At 44.9% G+C, this 23893-nt stretch overlaps 1 protein-coding gene across 6 annotated transcripts in view; it reads right to left on the bottom strand.

The window, feature by feature from the left end:
• The window catches only part of LOC110494239 (low-density lipoprotein receptor-related protein 1), a 178186-nt gene that overhangs the window by 88690 nt on the left and 65603 nt on the right, over positions 1–23893 (bottom strand). For all 6 annotated transcript variants that reach the window (XM_036950321.1, XM_036950323.1, XM_036950324.1 and 3 more), the window contains exons 3-6: positions 16075–16212; positions 7382–7501; positions 7015–7143; positions 6567–6827 (exon numbers count right to left, since the gene is read on the bottom strand). In XM_036950321.1, the coding sequence (XP_036806216.1) occupies positions 6567–6827; positions 7015–7143; positions 7382–7501; positions 16075–16212 (648 nt within the window). The remainder of the gene's footprint in view (positions 1–6566; positions 6828–7014; positions 7144–7381; positions 7502–16074; positions 16213–23893) is intronic.

Here is a 23893-nt window from a genome sequence, read left to right as displayed (position 1 = left end):
TTCACCATAACCCCCTTCCCCATTACTTCACCATAACCCCCTTCCCCATTACTTCACCATAACCCCCTTCCCCATTACTTCACCATAACCCCCTTCCCCATTACTTCACCATAACCCCCTTCCCCATTACTTCACCATAACCCCCTTCCCCATTACTTCACCATAACCCCCTTCACCATAACCCCCTTACTTCACCATAACCCCCTTCCCCATTACCCCCTTCCCCATAACCCCCTTCCCCATTCCCCATTACGTCACCATTACCCCCTTCCCCATAACCCCCTTACTTCACCATAACCCCCTTCCCCATTACTTCACCATAACCTCCTTCCCCATTACTTCACCATAACCCCCTTCCCCATAACCCCCTTCCCCATTACGTCACCATAACCCCCTTCCCCATTACGTCACCATAACCCCCTTACTTCACCATAACCCCCTTCCCCATTACTTCACCATAACCCCCTTCCCCATTACTTCACCATAACCCCCTTACTTCACCATAACCCCCTTCCCCATTACTTCACCATAACCCCCTTACTTCACCATAACCCCCTTCCCCATTACCCCCTTCCCCATTACTTCCCCATAACCCCCTTCCCCCTTACTTCCCCATAACCCCCTTCCCCCTTACTTCCCCATAACCCCCCCTTACTTCCCCATAACCCCCCCTTACTTCCCCATAACCCCCCCTTACTTCCCCATAACCCCCCCTTACTTCCCCATAACCCCCCCTTACTTCCCCATAACCCCCCCTTACTTCCCCATAACCCCCCCTTACTTCCCCATAAGCCCCTTACTTCCCCATAAGCCCCTTACTTCCCCATTACGTCACCATAACCTCATTCCCCATTACTTCACCATAACCTCCTTCCCCATTACGTCACCATAACCCCCTTCCCCATTACGTCACCATAACCCCCTTACTTCACCATAACCCCCTTCCCCATTACTTCACCATAACCCCCTTCCCCATTACTTCACCATAACCCCCTTACTTCACCATAACCCCCTTCCCCATTACCCCCTTCCCCATTACTTCCCCATAACCCCCTTCCCCATTACCCCCTTCCCCATTACTTCCCCATAACCCCCTTCCCCCTTACTTCCCCATAACCCCCCCTTACTTCCCCATAACCCCCCCTTACTTCCCCATAACCCCCCCTTACTTCCCCATAACCCCCCCTTACTTCCCCATAAGCCCCTTACTTCCCCATAAGCCCCTTACTTCCCCATTACGTCACCATAACCTCATTCCCCATTACTTCACCATAACCTCCTTCCCCATTACTTCACCATAACCTCATTCCCCATTACTTCACCATAACCTCCTTCCCCATTACTTCACCATAACCTCCTTCCCCATTACGTCACCATAACCTCATTCCCCATTACTTCACCATAACCTCATTCCCCATTACTTCACCATAACCTCATTCCCCATTACTTCACCATAACCTCGTTCCCCATTACTTCACCATAACCTCCTTCCCCATTACTTCACCATAACCCCCTTCCCCATTACTTCACCATAACCTCCTTCCCCATTACTTCACCATAACCCCGACTGCTGCTTTACCATGGAATCCTTAAAACACTCAAGCTAATCAAACTGCCCTTAGAATCAATTCAACCATTAACATAAGGCTAGCTGACAGAGTTGGTAACACTATGATAGGTTTATTACGTAGTGCCAGCTCCATCCTACAGTACTTAGGATAGGTGACTGTACACACACACACACACACACACACAATTAATCCAATACAATGTACTAAAATACAGATATTTGGGTTTTCACAAACAGCCATTTTACATAGCTAGACATGGCCCAGACATTGAGGCCTCCTAGTATAGGTTATTACAAATCCCACACTCTTTCCAGTCAAGAGGAGACTGCTACACAGCCCTAATCTTTTAAAACACCCCCCCCCCCCCCCCCCCCCCCAACTAAAGCTAGTGTACAGCTAGACATGCTGGTCTTAACTCAAATCCCCTTGTTAAAGATCATCATTAAACCTACTCATTTCCGCCCAGTCTCTCTGTCCCAGTAACCTAGACATTGTTTATTTTTATCTTTTAATGAGGGCTTCCCAGTACTGTAACACCCAGTAGGGGTGGCAATGCATTGATGGCAGTGTAGGCAGGCACAGTGTTAGTTAGTGGCTAATCTGGGGCCTGCCCTGGCCCTGTCTGTGAGGAGCTTCCCTCCCTGGCGATGTACTTTAGTGAGGTCAGGTCACTGATTGGGTAGGGGGTTAGAGCAAAGAATGCTTTACCAGGCACGCGCCTGCCTTTGACCAATTAGCTCCTTTACGCGGAAGCACATTCCCACATCCACAATCCACCCATCACCAGTCTGTTCGGCTAAAGTGTTAGGCAAGTGTGATTGTTTTTAAAAGGGATTATTCCGTGCTTATAAAACGTTGTTAATAACAGTGGATTATTCACATTTTGGGTTAAAGACGTAGCCCTTTACACTCGTACCAGGAAACGGGTTGAAAATGGCTGGTTTGGACACTGATAAGTGCCTAAACTGAATGCAGTGGTTGTACAGTGACATGCTATATATACACACACACGACGTCAGATCTCTGGCTCTGCGCTTCACAGGTTTTGACTGACAAACGTTTTGAACTTGCGCACTGCTTGCAACAAAAAGTTGACCCAATCCCTCCTGCTAATTGGGCAACTTTTAAAAATGTTTTGTCTGAGTGAGGGACTTGCTGTAAATTAAGAGGACTCAAGTCATTTTGAAAGATGAGACGTTGAGGATTATAACACTCTCCTAATAAAATACCGCTTTGATGTCATACATGCCAAACACCTGTGAGTCCAAACGTTCACTTCACATTTCCATATCATAAAACTCATTTACAGTGTTAACATTCATGATCACTATGTTTGATGTACAGCTACAAGATGACATTCTGTGTTGTTCTGAACAGAAGGAGCCTGTTTGTTGTATTGTGAAGAAAAGTTGCAGCGGACCACGTACAATTATACACAAGTACTGCGGACACCGCTTCAAATGAGTGGATACGGCTATTTCATCTATACCCATTGCTGACAGGTGTAGAAAATTGAGTACACCGCCATGCAATCTCCATAGACAAACAATGGTTGGAGAAGGGCCTTTACGAAAGAGCTCAGTGACTTTCAACATGGCATCGTCATAGGGTGCCACCTTTCCAACAAGTCTGTTCGTCAAATTTCTGCTCTGCTAGAGCTGCCCCAGTCAACTTTGGTAAGTATTGGAGGTAGGTAAGATAGATATATACACAGACAGAGAAAGTGAGGAACAAAACAGAGCATGAGAGAGAGAGAAAGAGTGAGCAGGAAGAGCACATCTGGACCGCTCATCTGTGTGGCATGCCGAGGTCATGAATCACTGCGACCGCAAACCCTTCATGTCCTATGTGACGACCACTGCCATTGGCTGCCTGCTCGACCCGGCCGCGTCGACTCAGCGAGCGAGGCCCGTTCATTCGCTGTCACACTCACACGCCAAGAGCCTCAGCAAACTATCAACTCTCCCTAGCTTAGTCTCTGAGGGCTAGGCTAGCTAGCACTGGAGCGTTGACAAACACTCTCCTCAGACAGTGTCATATTACCAACAACATCTCTAGTGCACAGTCAAGGTTCCAATCTGATAAACCGATAGGAAAATAAAATAAACGATTAACATATTACAGAAAGAAACAAAATATGCAACATCCATAGTGGATGTATAACTAGCTAAAGGTCGTAGCTTCTATTCTAAGGGTTTCTGTGAAAATAACAGCAATAAGGGGGACAGACAACATATCCTCCAAAGAATTATGGCAGTTTTAGAAGAGCTATGTTTTTTTACACACACACACACACACACACACACACTAACTCTGGAAACAGGAAGTAGGTGACGTGGTGGCAGGAAGTGGAATGCCAATTTATTGTTTCCTCGCCACGGCAATACAGCCCCGGTCCTGTCGCTCCACTCTGACAAGGGCAGGCAGCACTTCACAACACAGCACACTGGAGCAGCCGTGTGTGTGTCTTTGTTGCTTGTGTGTGTGTGTGGCTTCATGGGTGTGTGTGTCTGTGTGATAGACGTGTATCCATGTGTGTGTGCGCGCCTCTATCATTTGTGTGTCCATGTGTGCCTATGTGTCCATGTGGTGTGTGTGTGTGTGTGTGTGTGTGTGTGTGTGTGTGTGTGTGTGTGTGTAAGAGGCAGAGAAAGGGGGAGAATCTAGCTGAAGCTGTTGGAATTTCCTGCACATTCCTTTGGTTCAGAATCAGCACACATACACAGCAAGGCGAGCCGAAGGGCTCTACTGCTCAATTAGATAGGAAAGGGGTGAGATGAGAGAGGGGGGAGAGAAAGGGGAGGGATAGTGGTTTGAGGGTCAGGGGTGAAGTATCTCTAAACTCACGCAGTAGAGAGAGTGTGTGTGTGTGGTTAGTCTCTGTAGGTTGATGCATTAAAGCTGTCTACTTGTTTACCAGCTATGGCTTGTTTACCAGCTATGGCCACCACTGTGTGTGTGTGTGTGTGTGTGTGTGTGTGTGTGTGTGTGTGTGTGTGTGTGTGTGTGTGTGTGTGTGTGTGTGTGTGTGTGTGTGAGAGAGAGAGAAAGAGCTGATACATTTCTACTATGAACATATGAAATGTGTGTAAATTAATCATACTCATTAAAAACTGTAATGTTGTCAAGTGTGGTTCACAAGGGGACCTGTAATAAACAGGTATGTACCAGTACTGGATGTGGTGCTGTTTTTGCTCTGTTTCATAGTGGAAAGTCTCCTCTAAAACCAGGCCATGAGTGTGCAGTAAACTGGGGGAGGTAGAGAGGCAAGATGGGAGTGGAGGGAGGGGAAAACGGAGAGAGAGGGGGGTGGACCTATAAGCTAAACACACGCTCATACACACATGTTTTTCCTTAGATCCACAGGCTCTGTTTTTCCTCTAACTTTTTTTTTACTGGAAGAGAAATTGCTTCGGAATTTTTCCAAACTGGCCGTTACACAACTCCAGCTACAGTGTTAACACACCAACACGCACGAAATGCAGACGACACACACACTTCGTCTACGTGTAGAACTGCCACAGTATGTGTTATATTCAACTAGAGTTGGTGGTAGACAAACAAAGGGAGATGTTGATGCTCTGATGCAATGTGCCTGCTGTGTTGTAACAGTGTACTCCACTCAACTATTCATGCTGTAACAGAGGGTGGTACTCTATTGTACTAACTGTTTGCTGTTCACACAGTGTAGATGTTAATGTACTTGAGGGTGTAGCTGTTGATGGTGTATTGTCTGACTGTTACTCACCTTGAGCAGTGTGGTATGATACAATGTAGTGTACTAAAAAGTATTGTATAGTTACGGAGTAATATTATACTGTATCTTACTGTACCATACGCTCCTACAGTGCACTCAATGGAGGCAAAGTGAGGTGTATTATACTGTATTGTACTATACTATAGTGAGGCAGATGTTGATATTGTAGGGTACTATTATATAGGGTAACACTATTTGGATAGTCCCATGTAGATTTTCAGTAGATGTTCAATAACTGTCAACATTTAAACTAACCATCCACAAACCCTAACCATAACAACATGTACAACAATAAGGGTTATTTAACTAGGCAAGTCAGTCATGAACAAATTCTTACTTATAATGACAGCCTACCCCGGCCAAACCCGGACGACGCTGGGCCAATTGTGCGCCGCCCTATGGGACTCCCAATCACGGCCGGTTGTGATACAGCCCGGGATCACAACCGGGATCACAACCGGGACCTCTACGCCGCTCGGGAACCCTATTGTAAACCTAACCCTGAATAAGTTTCTTATCAACAGATAGTATGGCCATTTATATGGGACTATCCAAAATAAGGTGTGACCTTTCATAGTGTATGGCATACTATTCGACAGTGTACTCACGGTGCAGGCTATGGGAGATGTTGATGTATTGTGTTGTATTGTATTATATTGTACAATAGTACTCATGGTGCAGGCTGAGGGAGATGTTGATATATTGTGTTGTCTTATATTGTACTATAGAACTCACGGTGCAGGCTGAGGGAGATGATGTATTGTAATATATTGTACTATAGTACTCATGGTGCAGGCTGAGGGAGATGATGTATTGTAATATATTGTACTATAGTACTCATGGTGCAGGCTGAGGGAGATTATGTATTGTATTATATTGTACAATAGTACTCACGGTGCAGGCTGAGGGAGATTATGTATTGTATTATATTGTACAATAGTACTCACGGTGCAGGCTGAGGGAGATGATGTATTGTGTAGTATTATATTGTACTATAGTACTCATGGTGCAGGCTGAGGGAGATTATGTATTGTATTATATTGTACAATAGTACTCACGGTGCAGGCTGAGGGAGATGATGTATTGTTTTGTATTATATTGTACAATAGTACTCACGGTGTAGGCTGAGGGAGATGTTGATGTATTGTGTAGTATTATATTGTACTATAGTACTCACGGTGCAGGCTGAGGGAGATGTTGATGTATTGTGTAGTATTATATTGTACTATAGTACTCACGGTGCAGGCTGAGGGAGATGTTGATGACCCTCTCGTCAGCGAAGCTCTTGAGGTTGGGGATCTTGGCACACTTGAGGTGGGTGGAGGCCGACGAATCGCCAACGTGGATCCAGCAGACCTGTTCCTGGGCGTAGAGGAAGTCCATGGCAGTGGTCTGCTTGGTGGTGGTGGACAGCAGGCTGATCGTGGTGCCACTCAGAGACGTGGCCTGGATGTTCTGACTGTTGGCGATCAGCAGCACCGAGTTCCTTTCTACTGGTACTAGGAGAGGAGTGTGAGTGGTGTGTCAAGGTAGGCGATCAACAAAGTGGTCAACAGCTCATAAGAACTCCGCACAGTGTATTTACACTAGATTGAAAGCCCCCTGGAAAGCATTGAGGGGACCGTTGAGAGAGGGAGAAGAAGAAGAGATGAGTGGTGGTAGCGGTGACAGGTGGTTAATACCAACCATTTTTGGCCTTGCAGGAGCGGTTGTCGGGCTGAGGCAGGTAGCCCTCCACACAGCTGCAGGTGTACGAGCCCTCTGTGTTAGTACAGGACTGGCTGCAGGTCCCGTACACACTGCACTCGTCAAAATCTGGCCACAACACACAGTAGATGTTACACATGGGACAATCACTGGTTAGCTATAGCTGGTGCACAAAAATCCTCCATCTCTTTTTCATGGTCCTTTGACCAGGAATAATTGCCCACTAGACTTTTACATTTATGTTAAACTAGGTATAGGCCAGGCCTACTGTTTATAAAGCCAATAGCAGGCTGTAAGTTGTCACAGTGTCTAGAAGGCTAAAGGTTTTCTGGTTGGTGGAACTCACCTTTACATGTTTTGCCGTCCAGCCCTATTTCATATCCACTCTTACAGTAACACGCAGTGCCCGACGGAGTCACCGAACAGTTGTCCTGGCAACTCGACAGAGTGCAGTTGGCGGCGAATTCTGTAGAGAGACCGGGAGAGAGGGAGAAGAGATAGGAAAGGATACGTTAGAGTCACTGAGGAGCAATTGAGAGGCAATGTCTGTAGAAACAATGGATGGGCTGGAGGAGGGTAGAGGGTAGAGGGTAGATGAGAGTGGAAGAGCGGTGGAGAAGGGAGCAGGACACAGGAACAGGGTATTGGCATGACAGAGAAAAGGGGAATTCATAAATATTCTGTAATTAAAAGGATATTACTTTAAGCCTCCTGCTGTGTTCCGGTCGAATTGGACCAATTTACAAGTTCTCGCTCTGAAAAATGTAGTTCGTTTCATCTGATTGTCATAAGGATCCATGACTTTGTCCACACAGGGCATCTGAACACACAAAATACATTTGGATGATTTTCATACAATTCTGGGTGGTTTATTTAACTTTTATACACCTGTGGTGTTCCCGGTCAAAAATGAGTAGTGAATGAGTAGTAATGAGTAGTGAATAAAATTGAGTTCAGGCACATGCCCATTCATCAGAAGGACACACCCCCCACCCCAACCTCACTCCCCTTCTTGGCAACTCCCACGGGAACCTTCCCCCACGGGAACCACACCTGTTGGCATTCTCACTTACAATCGTAACATTGTTTCAATAATATATAGAACTTTTCTCACAGCTCTGGTACATAAAGCTTTTTTTGAGGCCTTGCTCACAATTCATTCTGTGGCAGCACAATGACCAAACAATATACTGTATGTGAGGCTCTTGATCATATCTTTGATCATGACACTGGTGAGGAGGAGAGAGTCCTTGTTAAACTTTGACACAAAGTAGTCTGTGATAAATAGTACAATATGTTTCATCTGAGTATCTGTTGTAGTCAAAATAATCCATACATTCATTTTTTACTCAAAAACGAGTTGTATGAGCTCCGGTCAATGAGGCCTACAGGCCATAAATAGCAAATAGAAGTTCAAAACTTGCAATGTTCACAAGAACTTAAGTAAACAAAAAGATCTAACACAACATTAGGTGATAATATATGTATTATTATGGATTTATAAATCAGTTATAATGGGGCGGTCAATGAAAGTAGGTTACTTTCATTGCTCAGTGTGTCTGCTGCCTGTCACGTGTGCTCCCTCTCCAGCCTCTAGGTGACCAGGCTGGTCGTTATGGCGCAGACCTTTCACCATCGTTACGCGCACCAGCGCGTCAGACTCACCTGAACTCCATCACCTCCCTGATTACCTTCCAAGGTGATCAGGGAGGTGATGGAGTCCAGGTGAGTCTGATGATAAGCAGGTGCGCGTAACGATGGTGAAAAGGTGTTTGCCATAACGACCAGCCTGGTATAAATAACTCCTCTTGGTTTCTTCCCCAGGTGTTATTGTTTCTGTTCCAGTGTTTAGTCTGTGCGTTGTTCATGTTTCTTGTTTTGCATTTATTTATTAAAACACTCACTCCCTGAACTTGCTTCCCGGCTCTCAGTGCACATCGTTACACTGCCAAATAGCCTACTTGGTTTTCACAACTCTGGAAGACTGACTAGTTGGGGACAGCAGGTAGCCTAGCAGTTAGAGCATTGGGACAGTAACCAAAAAGTTGCTTGTCGAAACCCGAGCTGGCAAGGTGGAAGATTTGCTCAGACCTTGAGCAAGGCAGATAGCCGCCAACAACTACTGCTCTGATGATGTCAATTAAGGCAGCCCCGCCACCTCTCTGCTTCGGTTAAAAATGGAAGATACATTTCGGTTGAATGCATTAAGTTGTGCAACTGACTATTAATACTATGCATGCCAGTCTGTCCTGACTTATTGTTGGAGGTAAGACTGAATGCATCACTTCTTGTTTTTTAATTGGAAATTCCCAATTTTTTACATAGTCAACTTACAAACAGCACTGACACAGACATGACACCAGGGGACTTTTCACAGTCCCCAGGTCCAGTATTATACAGAGCCATGAGTGCATGGAACTCCCATCTTATACAGAGCAAGTGAACAGCAAACATGGTTTAAATAAACAAATTAAGCAACACCTCACGGCACAACGCCTCTCCCCCATGTGACCTACTTGTTGTGTGTATGTACTGACATGTATGTGTAACACACACTACATGTTAATGTTTTTAAATGTCGATTGTAAAGTCTTTTGTCTGAAATGTATTTTTCGTTATGTGTCGGACCTCAGTAATACTAGCTGTCGCTAATGGGGATCATAATAAATAAAAATACAAATCGGTATCCCTCTTCCCTTTCCCTAGCTCAGGCTTGTTGCCATGTAAACTCAGCAACAAAAAAAAAGATCCCTTTTTCAGGACCCCGTCTTCCAAAGATAATTCGTAAAAATCCAAATAACTTTAAAAAATGCTTCCCATGCTTGTTCAATGAACCACAAACAATTAATGAACATGCACCAGTGGAACGGTCGTTAAGACACTAACAACTTACAGACGGTAGGCAATTAAAATTTAGGACACTAAAGAGGCCTTTCTACTGACTCTGAAAAACACCAAAAGAAAGATGCCCAGCATCCCTGCACATCTGTGTAAACGTGCCTTAGGCATGCTGCAAGGAGGCATGAGGACTGCAGATGTGGCCAGGGCAATAAATTACAATGTCTGTACTGTGAGACACCTAAGACAGCGCTACAGGGAAACAGGACAGACAGCTGATTGTCCTCGCAGTGGCAGACCACATGTAACACCTGCACAGGATTGGTACATCCGAACATCACACCTGCGGTACAGGTACAGGATGGTAACAACTTCCTGAGTTACACCAGGAACGCACAATCCCTCCATCAGTGCTCAGACTGTCCGCAATAGGCTGAGAGGGGCTGGACTGAGGGCTTGTAGGCCTGTTGTAAGGCAGGTCCTCACCAGACATTACCGGCAACAATGTCACCTATGGGCACAAACCCACGGTCACTGGACCAGACAGGACTGGCAAAAAGTGCTCTTCACTGACGAGTCGCGGTTTTGTCTCACCAGGGGTGATGGTCGGATTGGCGTTTATCGTCGAAGGAATGAGCCTGTACTCTGGAGCAGGATCGATATGGAGGTGGAGGGTCCGTCATGGTCTGGGGCGGTGTGTCACAGCATCATCTGACTGAGCTTGAACAGCAAGAAATGGCAAATCTGGTGAAGTCCATGAGGAGATGATGCACTGCAGTACTTAATGCAGCTGGTGGCCACACCAGCGACTGACTGTTACTTTGATTTTGACCCCCCCCCCCTTTGTTCAGGGACATATTATTCAATTTCTGTGGAACTTGTTCAGTTTATGTTTCAGTTGTTGAATCTTGTAATGTTCATACAAATATTTACACATATTAAGTTTGCTGAAAATAAACGCAGTTGACAGTGAGAGGACGTTTCTTTTTTGCCGAGTTTAGGTTGATCATCTTTACCTTAGATATGTCTGTCCATCATGGACAATAAATCACTAAAAACTACAAAACAGTAATTTTATATGTTAGTCTGTCAGTAGCCCAGGCTCTAGCCATATAGGACATTGTCTGTCACACCAGACCCAGAGCTGGGGGCTTGCCTCTGGGCATAGGGAAGCAGGAAAGCCTGGGGATAAAAAAATGGGCCCCTGGGCCTTGGAAAAAGTGCACCTCTCAGCTTCCTATGGGCAATCAATGCTCCCAAAACCCAGTGAACTGTACACACACCCAAGAGAGGAGAAGTCAGTGCATGTAGGAGTGTATGTGTGCATGTTAAAGAGTGGGTGGTTTTAGTGAGTGGGAGAGTAGGTTGTGTGAGGTGTGTGTGTTGTGTGTGGGTGTTTAGTGGTTGGTAAAGGGATATACAGAGAGCTGGCCCTAGCTGCGGGCATCCACACACCCCATCACACACACAATGGGGTTTTTGTGTGCCTGGCCAGGGAGAGAAATCCACAGGCAAACACTGCAGCCCGGCACTAATCAATCCCTCATAGGCAGGACAGGCCTGTGCCAAGGCGGACCTCAAACACACACACAACCACACACACATTGAATCATTCATCCATACACGCCTTAATATTGCTGTCACACGCTCACACAATGACACAACTCTGTCATCTCACGGAGTCATGAGTTGTCACCACTACATCCTGTGAGATAACCTGTGTATGCCGGGCCAGTGTTCTGAGTCAGAGCAGCAGAGACAAAGCAGCAGCGGTCACATTAGACCTGGATAATATCTATCACTCACACCATTTAAGGGCAACATCAGCCCATTCACACTGTCACTATACACCAGAGGGGAGAGGAGAGAGAAAGGAGGGGAAAGAGAGAAGAGAGAGAAAGAGAATGAGAGGTAGAGGGAAAGGGAGAGAGAAGAGGGGAGAGAGAAAGGAGGGGAAAGAGAGAGAAAGAGAATGAGAGGTAGAGGGAAAGGGAGAGAGAAGAGGGGAGAGAGAAAGGAGGGAAAAGAGAGAAGAGAGGGAGAGAAAGAGAATGAGAGGTAGAGGGAAAAGGAAAGGGAGAGAAAAGGGGAGAGAGGGAAATACACTGCTCAAAAAAAATAAAGGGAACACTTAAACACAATGTAACTCCAAGTCAATCACACTTCTGTGAAATCAAACTGTCCACTTAGGAAGCAACACTGATTGACAATAAATTTCACATGCTGTTGTGCAAATGGAATAGACAACAGGTGGAAATAGGCAATTAGCAAGACACCCCCAATAAAGGAGTGGTTCTGCAGGTGGTGACCACAGACCACTTCTCAGTTCCTATGCTTCCTGGCTGACGTTTTGGTCACTTTTGAATGCTGGCGGTGCTTTCATTCTAGTGGTAGCATGAGACGGAGTCTACAACCCACACGAGTGGCTCAGGTAGTGCAGCTCATCCAGGATGGCACATCAATGCGAGCTGTGGCAAGAAGGTTTGCCTTGTCTGTCAGCATAGTGTCCAGAGCATGGGGGCGCTACCAGGAGACAGGCCAGTACATCAGGAGACGTGGAGGAGGCCGTAGGAGGGCAACAACCCAGCAGCAGGACCGTTACCTCCGCCTTTGTGCAAGGAGGAGCACTGCCAGAGCCCTGCAAAATGACCTCCAGCAGGCCACAAATGTGCATGTGTCTGCTCAAACGGTCAGAAACAGACTCCATGAGGGTGGTATGAGGGTCCGACGTCCACAGGTGGGGGTTTATCTTACAGCCCAACACCGTGCAGGACGTTTGGAATTTGCCAGAGAACACCAAGATTGGCAAATTCGCCACTGGCGCCCTGTGCTCTTCACAGATGAAAGCAGGTTCACACTGAGCACGTGACAGAGTCTGGAGACGCCGTGGAGAACGTTCTGCTGCCTGCAACATCCTCCAGCATGACTGGTTTGGCGGTGGGTCAGTCATGGTGTGGGGTGGCATTTCTTTGGGGGGCCGCACAGCCCTCCATGTGCTCGCCAGAGGTAGCCTGACTGCCATTAGGTACCGAGATGAGATCCTCAGACCCCTTGTGAGACCATATGCTGGTGCAGTTGGCCCTGGGTTCCTCCTAATGCAAGACAATGCTAGACTTCATGGAATGTGTCAGCAGTTCCTGCAAGAGGAAGGCATTGATGCTATGGACTGGCCCGCCCGTTCCCTAGACCTGAATCCAATTGAGCACATCTGGGACATCATGTCTCGCTCCATCCACCAACGCCACGTTGCACCAGACTGTCCAGGAGTTGGCGGGTGCTTTAGTCCAGGTCTGGGAGGAGATCCCTCAGGAGACCATCCGCCACCTCATCAGGAGCATGCCCAGGCATTGTAGGGAGGTCATACAGGCACGTGGAGGCCACACACACTACTGAGCCTCATTTTGACTTGTTTTAAGGACATTACATCAAAGTTGGATCAGCCTGTAGTGTGGTTTTCCACTTTAATTTTGAGTGTGACTCCAAATCCAGACCTCCATGGGTTGATAAATTAGATTTCCATTGATAATTTTTGTGTGATTTTGTTGTCAACACATTCAACTACGTAAAGAAAAAAGTATTTAAATAAGAATATTTCATTCATTCAGATCTAGGATGTGTTATTTTAGTGTTCCCTTTATTTTTTGAGCAGTGTAGATAGAGGTAGAGGGAAAGAAGAGGGGAGAGAGAGAGAAATAGAGAGGTAGAGGGAACTGAAGTTTCAAATGAAGAGTTTGTTCTTAAAGGTGGGGCACCTAAAGTATCTGGCTTCCTTGTTTGTTTTCCACAGTTCAGAACATTATCGTTGAGTAGCACAAAATATGAAACACAAGTCAGCACATTCGCCCATTGCTGGTGGCAATCCATAGCTACATTGCGGTGCCTTTCGGTGCCTTTGAACAAGGGTTATGGTATTAGGTGCATCGGTTGTGTCAAGAACTGCAACGCTGCTGTGTTTTTCCACGCTCAACAGTTTCCTGTGTGTATCAAGAAAAGGTCCACCACCCAAAAGCCAACTTCACACAATTGTGGGAATCATTGGAGTCGTCATTGGGGGGGGGGGGGGGGGTATTGATGTAAGCACTCTGATCACCATGAGGAACGTATGAAGGATGGGTAACCCCGCTAACCTGCCATTTGACTACCTGGGAAGATGAAAGCCGGCCTATGGAGATGCGCACACCCACACCACTCAAAGCCCTGCCAGCGTGAAGCGGCATGAAAATTTGATGTCCCGCCTCTCTCCGTGTTACTGCCATAAATATTTAATCCTTCTGAAGGGGTGGAAGGATGAAGGGATGGAAGGATGGGAATTGAGGTGACAGGTGTCTCATGGGATCCAAAGAAGTGGTTGTGGTGTTGACCACACTTAAAATCCTAGTGTTACACTAACACATGCAGTACGGTACGTGTGTGTGTGTGTGTGTGTGTGTGTGTGTGTAAGAGAGGGAGTATGTGTTAGTGTGACTACAGTATGTATTGAAGTGAATGCGGGTGTGGACATTTCCCTGTGCACACAGTACAGAAGCACTGTATAACAGATACTCAGATATTCTAGTCTAGTATTAGGTAGTGAACGGGGGGGAAATTGGTAGTTACATATCACATTATTATTTCGGACGATATTATATTGATACTTAGACTCCATATGTCGATTTGTAAAAAATAATGTTTGTTTTTGCTAGGTAGATTACTTGCTATTTTGCACAAAAACTCTTGTATTTTTCATCCTATAGCTTGTTCTTTTTAAATAGTGAGCCAACATGTTTTCAGCACTTTTCTTTCCATGACTGATCAAAATGTATTTTCTCATGCTCTCTCTTGTCCATCTGCAGCAGACATGGTGAGCAATATGTTTGGAACATTAAATCGCAGTATGGAATCGCATTACATAGAGAATGGTGAGAATCCCAATACATATCGTATCGGCAGCTAAGTACAATGATAATATTGTATCGTGAGGTCCCTGGTAATTCCAGGCCCTTAGTAGGGTACTATTTTTTTAGCCCCCTTTCCAATTTATGCCGTTGGCCAACCATGACCCATTCCTGGATTGTACCAGTCATGGGTTTTAGACAACCTTTAGTGCTTCAGCTAACACCAATCTATCCAGCCATCCTGTCCTCCAGCTCACCCGTCCAATAAAGTTCCACTGGCTTTTTACACGATCCCGTTTTTCTTTCTCTCCATTTAGTCAACCAAATCAGAATCAGCACGTGTTTTCAGTTAAGAACCTTCGTTGGGACAGTTATTTTGGAAAAAATAGGTCATCCAGGCTGGATAATCATGATTTGAGTGTGCTCCCAGTTTTTGTTTTGGAAAAGCCAGAGTCACAGTGTGAACACAGACAAACTGACACACACACGTTTAGAGGTCTGATCCGCTTTATACACGCACACCTAACACTCAAACCTGCTTACAGAGCTGTAGCTAAAGTATGGGCAGTATAGTCATGACAACATCTCCCATGAGAAACAACATAACAGTGTGATAATACGGATGGGCAGAAAGAGAGAGAAAGGGGTGGGGGGTCTAATTAAAAGAGGGGGATGAAAGAGGAGTGGTTCCGAGGTTAGAGAGAGGGGGAAAGGGAAAAGAGCGCGATGGGGACAGCCTTACATTAGACGAGGACAAAGACCTTGGCAAACAATTTGCTTAATAATTTAGCTTTAATCATTTTTTTGTAATAATTTTACTGTATAACGTGTCTGTCCACTCTGTCCTATACATTAAGCACATTCAGGTCAATAATAGTTAACCAGGGCCAGAAATGGGAGAAATACTGTAGGTAGCCAGACTTGCAAAACCCCAAGGGAATTCAACAATGCTTGGTGGAAAAATCAGTTTATTATAATCCTACACGTTTCTTACATGTAAATCTGCAGTAATCCGTAATCATAATCATTATCCAATTTTATAGACGGAGTAATGTCGGATGTGGGCAGCATGCATGTTCTGTGTACATTAATGTGGGGGTAGGACGATAAGCCTTAGTGCATGGCCATGCTAGAATCAATCTGCCATGACCAGGCCACCTCCCCTTCATTGTTATGCTGCAAGATTCCCTGCCTGGGCGGAGAATGTATGAGGGAGGGTTAGGCGACAAATACAATGCACTGTACTATCTGTACAGGCTACTTGAATAGGGGGAGATGTAGGGAGAGGCAGGGAGGGAGGAAGTGAAGGTAGGTGTGTGTTCAGTACCTCTGCAGTGCGGCCCCTCGTCCCAGCCATCGGTACAGTCCGGAACTCCGTTGCATAGTTTGCTCATGTGGATACACAGCTCTATCCCCCCACACTGGTACTCGTTGGGTGGGCACCGCGACACACGGCTGTGTGGACCTGAAACACAGGCAGGGACAAAACAGGATTTAGACCAGGGATCCCCAACTGGCGGTCCAATTTCATTTGGCCTCCCAAGTTTTCTGAGAAAAATCATATATTTGTATTTAATTTGTTTGTTTTTTTAATGTTGGAAATAAAAGACCGTAAGAACACCAGCAAATCAGTTCCGTTATTTCAATTTTGGAAATTTGTTTGAAAATATTCCCACCCATAACAGAGAGATCATATAAAAATGTCAGCAAGGTTTGAAATGATTATGCTTTAGTCAAATGTGTTATCTGTTTGGGCTTCTTGCGATCAATTTTCAGTCTACAAATGATGTATAATTATATCTCAGCCCCCTGACCATCCACTCAAGAAGCCTGTGGCTGAATGCAGTTGATGATCCCTGATTTAGACCAACATTAACAAAGGCCTGTACTGCACCTTTTCAATGAACCTCTATCCCTCCTCTCCTTTCCAATCTCTTCCTGTTGTAATGTTCTACCACCACTCTTACTTCAAACTCCATCACATCATCCTGATTCTATATACAGATGTGCCCTGTGCAGCAGTTTTAGACAAAGGTTCAACCACAGAAACGTGTACAACTCTTGGGGAATAAACAGTGAACCGTTGTCTAAGAGTCTGCTTTGTCAAGGCACAGCAGGGGGAAGTGCAAACACATCATTACCATGGTTGAGATTGGCCAAATTACTACTTTCCGCGCGCGCACACACACACACACACACACACACACACACACACGAGGGGGAAAAAATAAATACCAGCCTTCAACTCTGGTCAGTGTGAAATTGGTGGCATGACAACGTACTGTATGCCGAGACAGGGAAGCAGAGGAGGGGTTAAACAAATGGGAAATGTGAGCAGGAAGTTAGGACTGTAGGTCAGAGTTTCTTGGTCCTGGGGACCCACATGGGTGCACCATTTGTTCTGGCCCAGAACGAAGGTGACACCTCAGATTCAATTGATCATCTCACCAAGCCCTTGATTGTGTGTTGTTAATGGGCAGAAACAAAACAGTGCAACACAATAATGCCCCAGGACCAGGAAGCTGTAGTTCAGAAAGGCCTGTTCGAGGAAGCTACGCTCTCCGAGACGCTTCATCTGTATTGCTTTATTTAATAGAAACCTGTTTAAAAGGCTAATCGTCTTCTTACTAGAGTGCTTAGGGCCTCAGCGAAGACTCCTGCCCAGGGCTGCCCAGCCACAGTGGACTAGACCAGAACAGGGCTTTGCCCACAAGTGGGACTCAGTGAATGACTCAGCAGATTATATTTGGAACTCCAGGCCAACCACGCCACCAGACTGACTGTTCCCCAGGACCAGCCAATCCTTCAGTCTGTCTGTCGCCCAAAACATCACGTTTCAAATCTCCCCAGTCCTCCCCTGTCCACATCCATTTGGAGTTATATTAGGTTAAAGACATTTCAATGTGAAATTGTTGCTGAACAGAGGGCTTACAATTTTAATTTACGACACTAACGCCTATTAGAAAATATAAACATACAGTTGAAGTCAGAAGTTTTACACCTTAGCCAAATACATTGAAACTCAGTTTCACAATTCCACAATTTTAATCCTAGTAAAAATTCCATGTCTTAGGTCAGTTAGAATAAAGTGGTGATCCTAAGAATGTGAAATAATAGTAGTAGAGAGAACGATTTATTTCAGCTTTTATTTATTTCATCACATTCCCAGTGGGTCAGAAGCTTACATACACTCAATTAGTATTTGGTAGCATTGCCTTTAAATTATTTAACTTGGGTCAAACGTTCCAGGTAGCCTTCCACAAGCTTCCCATAAGGAGGTTGGGTGAATTTTGGCCCATTCCTACTGACAGAGCTGGTGTAACTGACTCAGGTTTGCAGGCCTCCTTGCTCACACACGCTTTCTCAGTTCTGCCCACAAATTTTCTATATGATTGAGGTCATGGCTTTGTGATGGCCACTCCAATACCTTGACTTTGTTGTCCTTAAGCCATTTTGCTACAACTTTGGAAGTATGCTTGGGGTCATTGTCCATTTGGAAGACCACTTCGCGACCAAGCTTTAACCTCCTCACTGATTTCTTGATTACTTGAGATGTGGATATATTGAAGCAACATAATTATCCTGCCTCATGATGCCATCTATTTTGTGAAGTGCACCAGTCCCTCCTGCAACAAAGCACCCCCACTTCATGATGCTGCCACCTCCGTGTTTCACGGTTGGGATGGTGTTCTTCGGCTTGCAAGCATCCCCCTTTTTCCTCCAAACATAAATTGTCATTATGGCCAAACAGTTCTATTTTTGTTTCATCGGACCAGGGGACATTTCTCCAAAAAGTACGATCTTTGTCTCCATGTGCAGCTGCAAACCTTTGTCTGGATTTTTTTATTGCGGTTTTAGAGCAGTGGCTTCTTCCTTGCTGAGCGGCCTTTCAGGTTATGTCGATATATGACTTGTTTTACTGTGGATATAGATACTTTTGTACCGGTTTCCTCCAGCATCTTCACAAAGTCCTTTGCTGTTGTTCTGGGATTGATTTGCACTTTTCGCACCAAAGTACGTTCATCTCTAGGAGACAGAAAGTATCTCCTTCCTGAGCGGTATGATGGCTGCGTGGCACCATGGTGTTTATACTTGATGACTATTGTTTGTACAGATGAACGCAGTACCTTCAGGAGTTTGGAAATTGCTGCCAAGGATGAACCAGACTTGTGGAGGTCTACAATTTTGTTTCTGAGGTCTTGGCCAATTTCTTTTGATTTTCCAATGATGTCAAGTAAAGAGGCACTGGGTTTGAAGGTAGGCCTTGAAATACATCCACAGGTACATCTCCAATTGACTCAAATGACGTCAATTAGCCTAGCAGAAGCTTCTAAAGCCATGACTTCATTTTCTGCAATTTTCCAAGCTGTTTAAAGGCACAGTCAACTTAGTGTATGTAAACTTCTGACACACTGGAATTGTAATACAGAGAATTCTAAGTGAAATAATCTGTCTAAACAATTGGAGAAATTACTTGTGTCATGCACAAAGTAGTTGTCCTAACCGACTTGCCAAAACTATAGTTTGCTAACAAGACATTTGTGGAGTGGTTGAAAAATGAGTTTTAATGACTCCAATCTAAGTGTATGTAAACTTCCCACTTCAACTGTATATGTTACATTAAACTAGGATGCAGTAAAATGTTTTCCTAGGATGTTTGTGATGCTAAAGCTGTAACTATGGCCATGTCTAGACTTGAAAGTTCATGCAGTTATTGTATTCTGATCATTGAATTCCAAAAACGTCATGCGTCTACACCTACATTTAAATGTGTCTACCCTGTCCACATTGTGTTCGGATTCCCTTTTCCCACACTATATTCAAATGCAGTATGCAATCTGCAAACGGTGGAACAGGCTAAATCTGATAATCACACAACTTGATGGCAGTAGTCAACTCCTGTAGCTAACTAGCCAGCTAACCTCTGTAGCTAGCCAGCAAGCTAGCTAGCAAAGCTAAATAAGTTTGTTGGCTAGCATTTGTGAAGCCATCAGACATTCCTCAGACGCCAGGAACGCATTTCCTCCAACGTTTGATAAAAAAAAGTTGCCTCTCGCTCCTAAAAACACACGTTTTCTGACTTGTGGGCGAAGTGCTGATGACTTTGCCCACTGTATGCGCTTTCGAAAGCCTGAATGCGCCCAGCCTGAGGAGAAATGTGCACACAACCCCTTTCTGAAGTGGTTAGCCAGATCTGAACACAATCCAACCACGATAAGGCTTTTATAGATCTGTCTTTTCAATGTGACCTTCATATTGTGATAGCAGAAGTCACATGCAAGTGTCAAGTGTAGACACGGTCTATGTGCTGTACACTGCTTTGATGTTGTTGCGCAACACGGTTTACTGAAATGGTGTTGCTGTGCCTGTTATTTGTATGAAATTATTGTTTGTGCGAGCATAGCATAATGTTCGGAGAGTGCATCTGGGACAAAAACCTAAAGTCCTGGGTGGTCGGCTGCATCTTGTATGTTTTAGTCACTCAGACAGATTGGATGGACGCGTCTCTCCTGTTAGGCCCTCTCCACATTTCAATGCTTTACACAATACCATGAACATTGCCTGGGCTTACATGGGGGAGTTCAAGGAAAAAGTAACAAAGATCAACTCATGGCCTCCAAAACAAAGCTTGCTAACCTTGAAGAACAGGGGATGAGTTTGTACTGATAATTATGGCTAATTGGTCCATATTTTCAAACTGCAAACTGAATACAAACATAACTCCTGCTAACTGCTAATTAGCTGAAAGATGAGCCTTCACTCTAACTTAATGCCAGCCTTGGAGATCTGTAAGTGTTGCCCAAAAGTAGCATTCTATGATTAGTAACACTTCAAGGGGAAACATTTGTTTACAGACACGAGCAAAATGTTCCTCCTCGTTGAATGGTATTTTTCAGGATCTTTCAGATGTAAATGAGAGTCTGTGGGGTGCAAAGTCTGGAACTGAACGCTCCCTTCTCTTAGGGGTCCATCTCTCTCCGCCCACACGAAAAACCAAACTGTTGGTCTTGGCAATCTCTCTCCCCCATCCCTCTCCCCCTCCCATATCGCTCCCTTTTCTAACATCTGCTGACCCATTTAAAAATAATATAAAACATGGGGCAGAATGTGGGGAGAAAAGGAGGATAAAGAAAGGTAAATGGAGAGTGAGAAGCAAATAGGTAGAAAGCAAAGAGAAAGCAAGAGAAAGAGAGAGTGGGAGAGAGCGAGAAAAAGGCTAAAGAGGAGGGAGAAAAGGGATCACCTCATGCACAGTAAGCTGAGTGAGCCCCACAAGGCTCCATTCTAAAGTTAGCTGGCAGGGCTTTGGTGGAAAACGCACTGCTAATGTGAATCAGACAGCCTCTTTTATTTAACATTCCTCGGTTGGGAAGAACCAGGTTAGAGAAACCCAGGCAGACAGGAAAACCGGAGCTCATTCTCTCATCAGGACTCATCAGTTAAAAACAGTTCAACAGGTTTCATGTTAAACACCAACTAGTTTCTCTTAATGTCTGTGACTATTACAAAATCACAGTTGACTTTCAAAAGACACTGGCCAAAGGGTATCTGTAGTTTCCAATGAGTCTTTGGCTCGGCCAGGGAGAAACATGGTGAATTAAAATTATCCTGGTGTCTCCATCAGCATGACTCTGTTGGGCTGTCTTTGTGATAATGCCATGAGGTTGGTGGTGGCGTGGTGACTATACTTTTCCTCTGGAGCCTGGTGGAGGACTAGGGGATCGACAACTAAAGAAATGCTATACACACAGTGTTTCCTGACCCCTCCTGTCTCAGCCTCCAGTATTTATGCTGCAGTAGTTTGTGTCGGGGGGCTAGGGTCAGTCTGTTATATCTGGAGTAGTTCTCCTGTCTTATCCAGTGTCCTGTGTGAATTTAAGTATGCTCTCTAATTCTGTCTCTCTCTCAGAGGACCTGAGACCTAGGACCATGCCTCAGGACTACCTGGCCTGATGACTCCTTGCTGTCCCCAGTCTACCTGGCCGTGCTGCTGCTCCAGTTTCAACTGTTCTGCCTGCAGCTATGGAACCCTGACCTGTTCTGTCCCAGACCTGCTGTTTTCAACTCCCTAGAGACAACAGGAGCGGTAGAGATACTCTTAATGATCGGCTATGAAAAGCCAACTGACATTTACTCCTGAGGTGCTGACTTGCTGCACCCTCGACAACTACTGTGATTATTATTATTTGACCATGCTGGTTATCTATGAACGTTTGAAAATCTCGGCCATGTTCTGTTATAATCTCGACCCGACACAGCCAGAAGAGGACTGGCCAGCCCTCATAGCCTGGCTCCTCTAGGTTTCTTCCTAGGTTTTGGCCTTTCTAGGGAGTTTTTCCTAGCCACCGTGCTTCTACACCTGCATTGCTTGCCGTTTGGAGTTTTAGGCTGGGTTTCTGTATAGCACTTTGAGATATCAGCTGATGTACGAAGGGCTATATAAATACATTTGATTTGAGTTTCCCATGCATATTAGAGGGAGTCCTTTACCAGTGAAGGTCAAGATGGTTCCAGAGACATCATAGAGTCAGCTACATCAAACACCTGGGGCCTCATTTATAAATATTACATCTGTACAAAATATACCCCAAAACATGCATGCACCAGTTTTCACACAAAAGTTGGCATTTATAAAAAAACTGACCTTGACGTGAGAATGTTCTTACCTTAATACAAACTGTAGACCACGCATAAGCCTATGCACAATTCCATGTGGTTAAAGTATTGCATTGCAAGCAGGCAAATCATATTTTGTGCAAATGCGGGGATTGATGTAACATGCAACAATTTCAAAGATTTTACTGAGTTACAGTTCAAATAAGGAAATCAGTAAATTGAATAAATTAATTAGAACTTAATCTTTGGATTTCACATGACTAGGAATACAGATTTGCCTCAGTTGGTCAGATACTTAAAGAAAAGTAGGGGTGTGGATCAGAAAATCAATCAGTATATGCAGCATGACATCTCCTTCACATTGAGTTGATCAGGCTGTTGATTGTGGCATGTGGAATGTTGTACTACTCCTCTTCAATGGCTGTGAGTAGTGGCTGGATATTGGTGGGAACTGGAACACACTGTTGTACACGTCGATCCAGAGCATCCCAAACATGATCAATGGGTGACACATCTAGTGAGTATGCAGGCCATGGAAGAACTGGGACATGTTCAGCTTCCAGGAATTGTGTACAGATCCTTGCTACATGAGGCTGTGCATTATCATGCTGAAACATGAGGTGATGGCGGCGGACGAATGGCACGACAATGGGCTCGTGGATCTCGTCATGGTATCTCTGTGCATTCAAATTGCCATCGATAAAATGCAATTGGTGTTCGTTGTCCATAGTTTATGCCTGCCCATACCATAACCCCACCGCCACCATGGGGCACTTTGTTCACAGCGTTGACATCTGCAAACCGCTCGTCCACACATGCTTTCAGCTTCTTGATATGCCACACCTGTCAGGTGGATGGATTATCTTGGCAAAGGAGAAATGCTCACTATCAGGGATGTTAACACATTTGTGCACAACATTTGAGAGAAATAAACGTTTTGTATGTACAGAAAATGTCTGGGATTGTTAATTTCAGCTCATGAAACATGGGACCAACACTTTACATGTTGCGTTTACATTTTTATTTAAGTGTATAATAACAAGTTGGTCATTTGCCATTAGTGAGAAGAGTGAACATTTATTTTGTCATTGAAATCTAAAATAATTAGAAATAGGAATTAATTTCCTATTTCCTTTCCATAATCAGTGCAGAATAAAACTCCTCACATTTTCTGACTGATGGTTTCATAGGCTACTCCCAAAGGAGCCTATACAACAAATTAATAGGATACCATTCGTCCAATCTCTCATTTAATTTGAAAATAGGCTACAACGGTAGAACAGCCAGTTCACCTGACGTGTGAAGAGTTGTTGGGAAGCGTCGGGATTTTGGCCATGAGGCCCTTTATCTACTTCCCTAAAGTCAGATGAACTCGTGGATACCATTTTGTTTATGTCTCCGTGTTGAGTCTGAAGGAAGTTAGAGGTAGTTTCGCAAGCCAATGCTAACTAGCATTAGTGCAATGACTGGAAGTCTATGGGTATTTACTAGCATGGCACAGACCATTAGGTAACACTGTTGTTGACTTA

This window comes from Oncorhynchus mykiss, chromosome 17, assembly GCF_013265735.2.
Source record: "Oncorhynchus mykiss isolate Arlee chromosome 17, USDA_OmykA_1.1, whole genome shotgun sequence".
NCBI lineage: Eukaryota > Metazoa > Chordata > Actinopteri > Salmoniformes > Salmonidae > Oncorhynchus > Oncorhynchus mykiss.
This window is presented reverse-complemented; position numbering and strand designations above follow the sequence as displayed.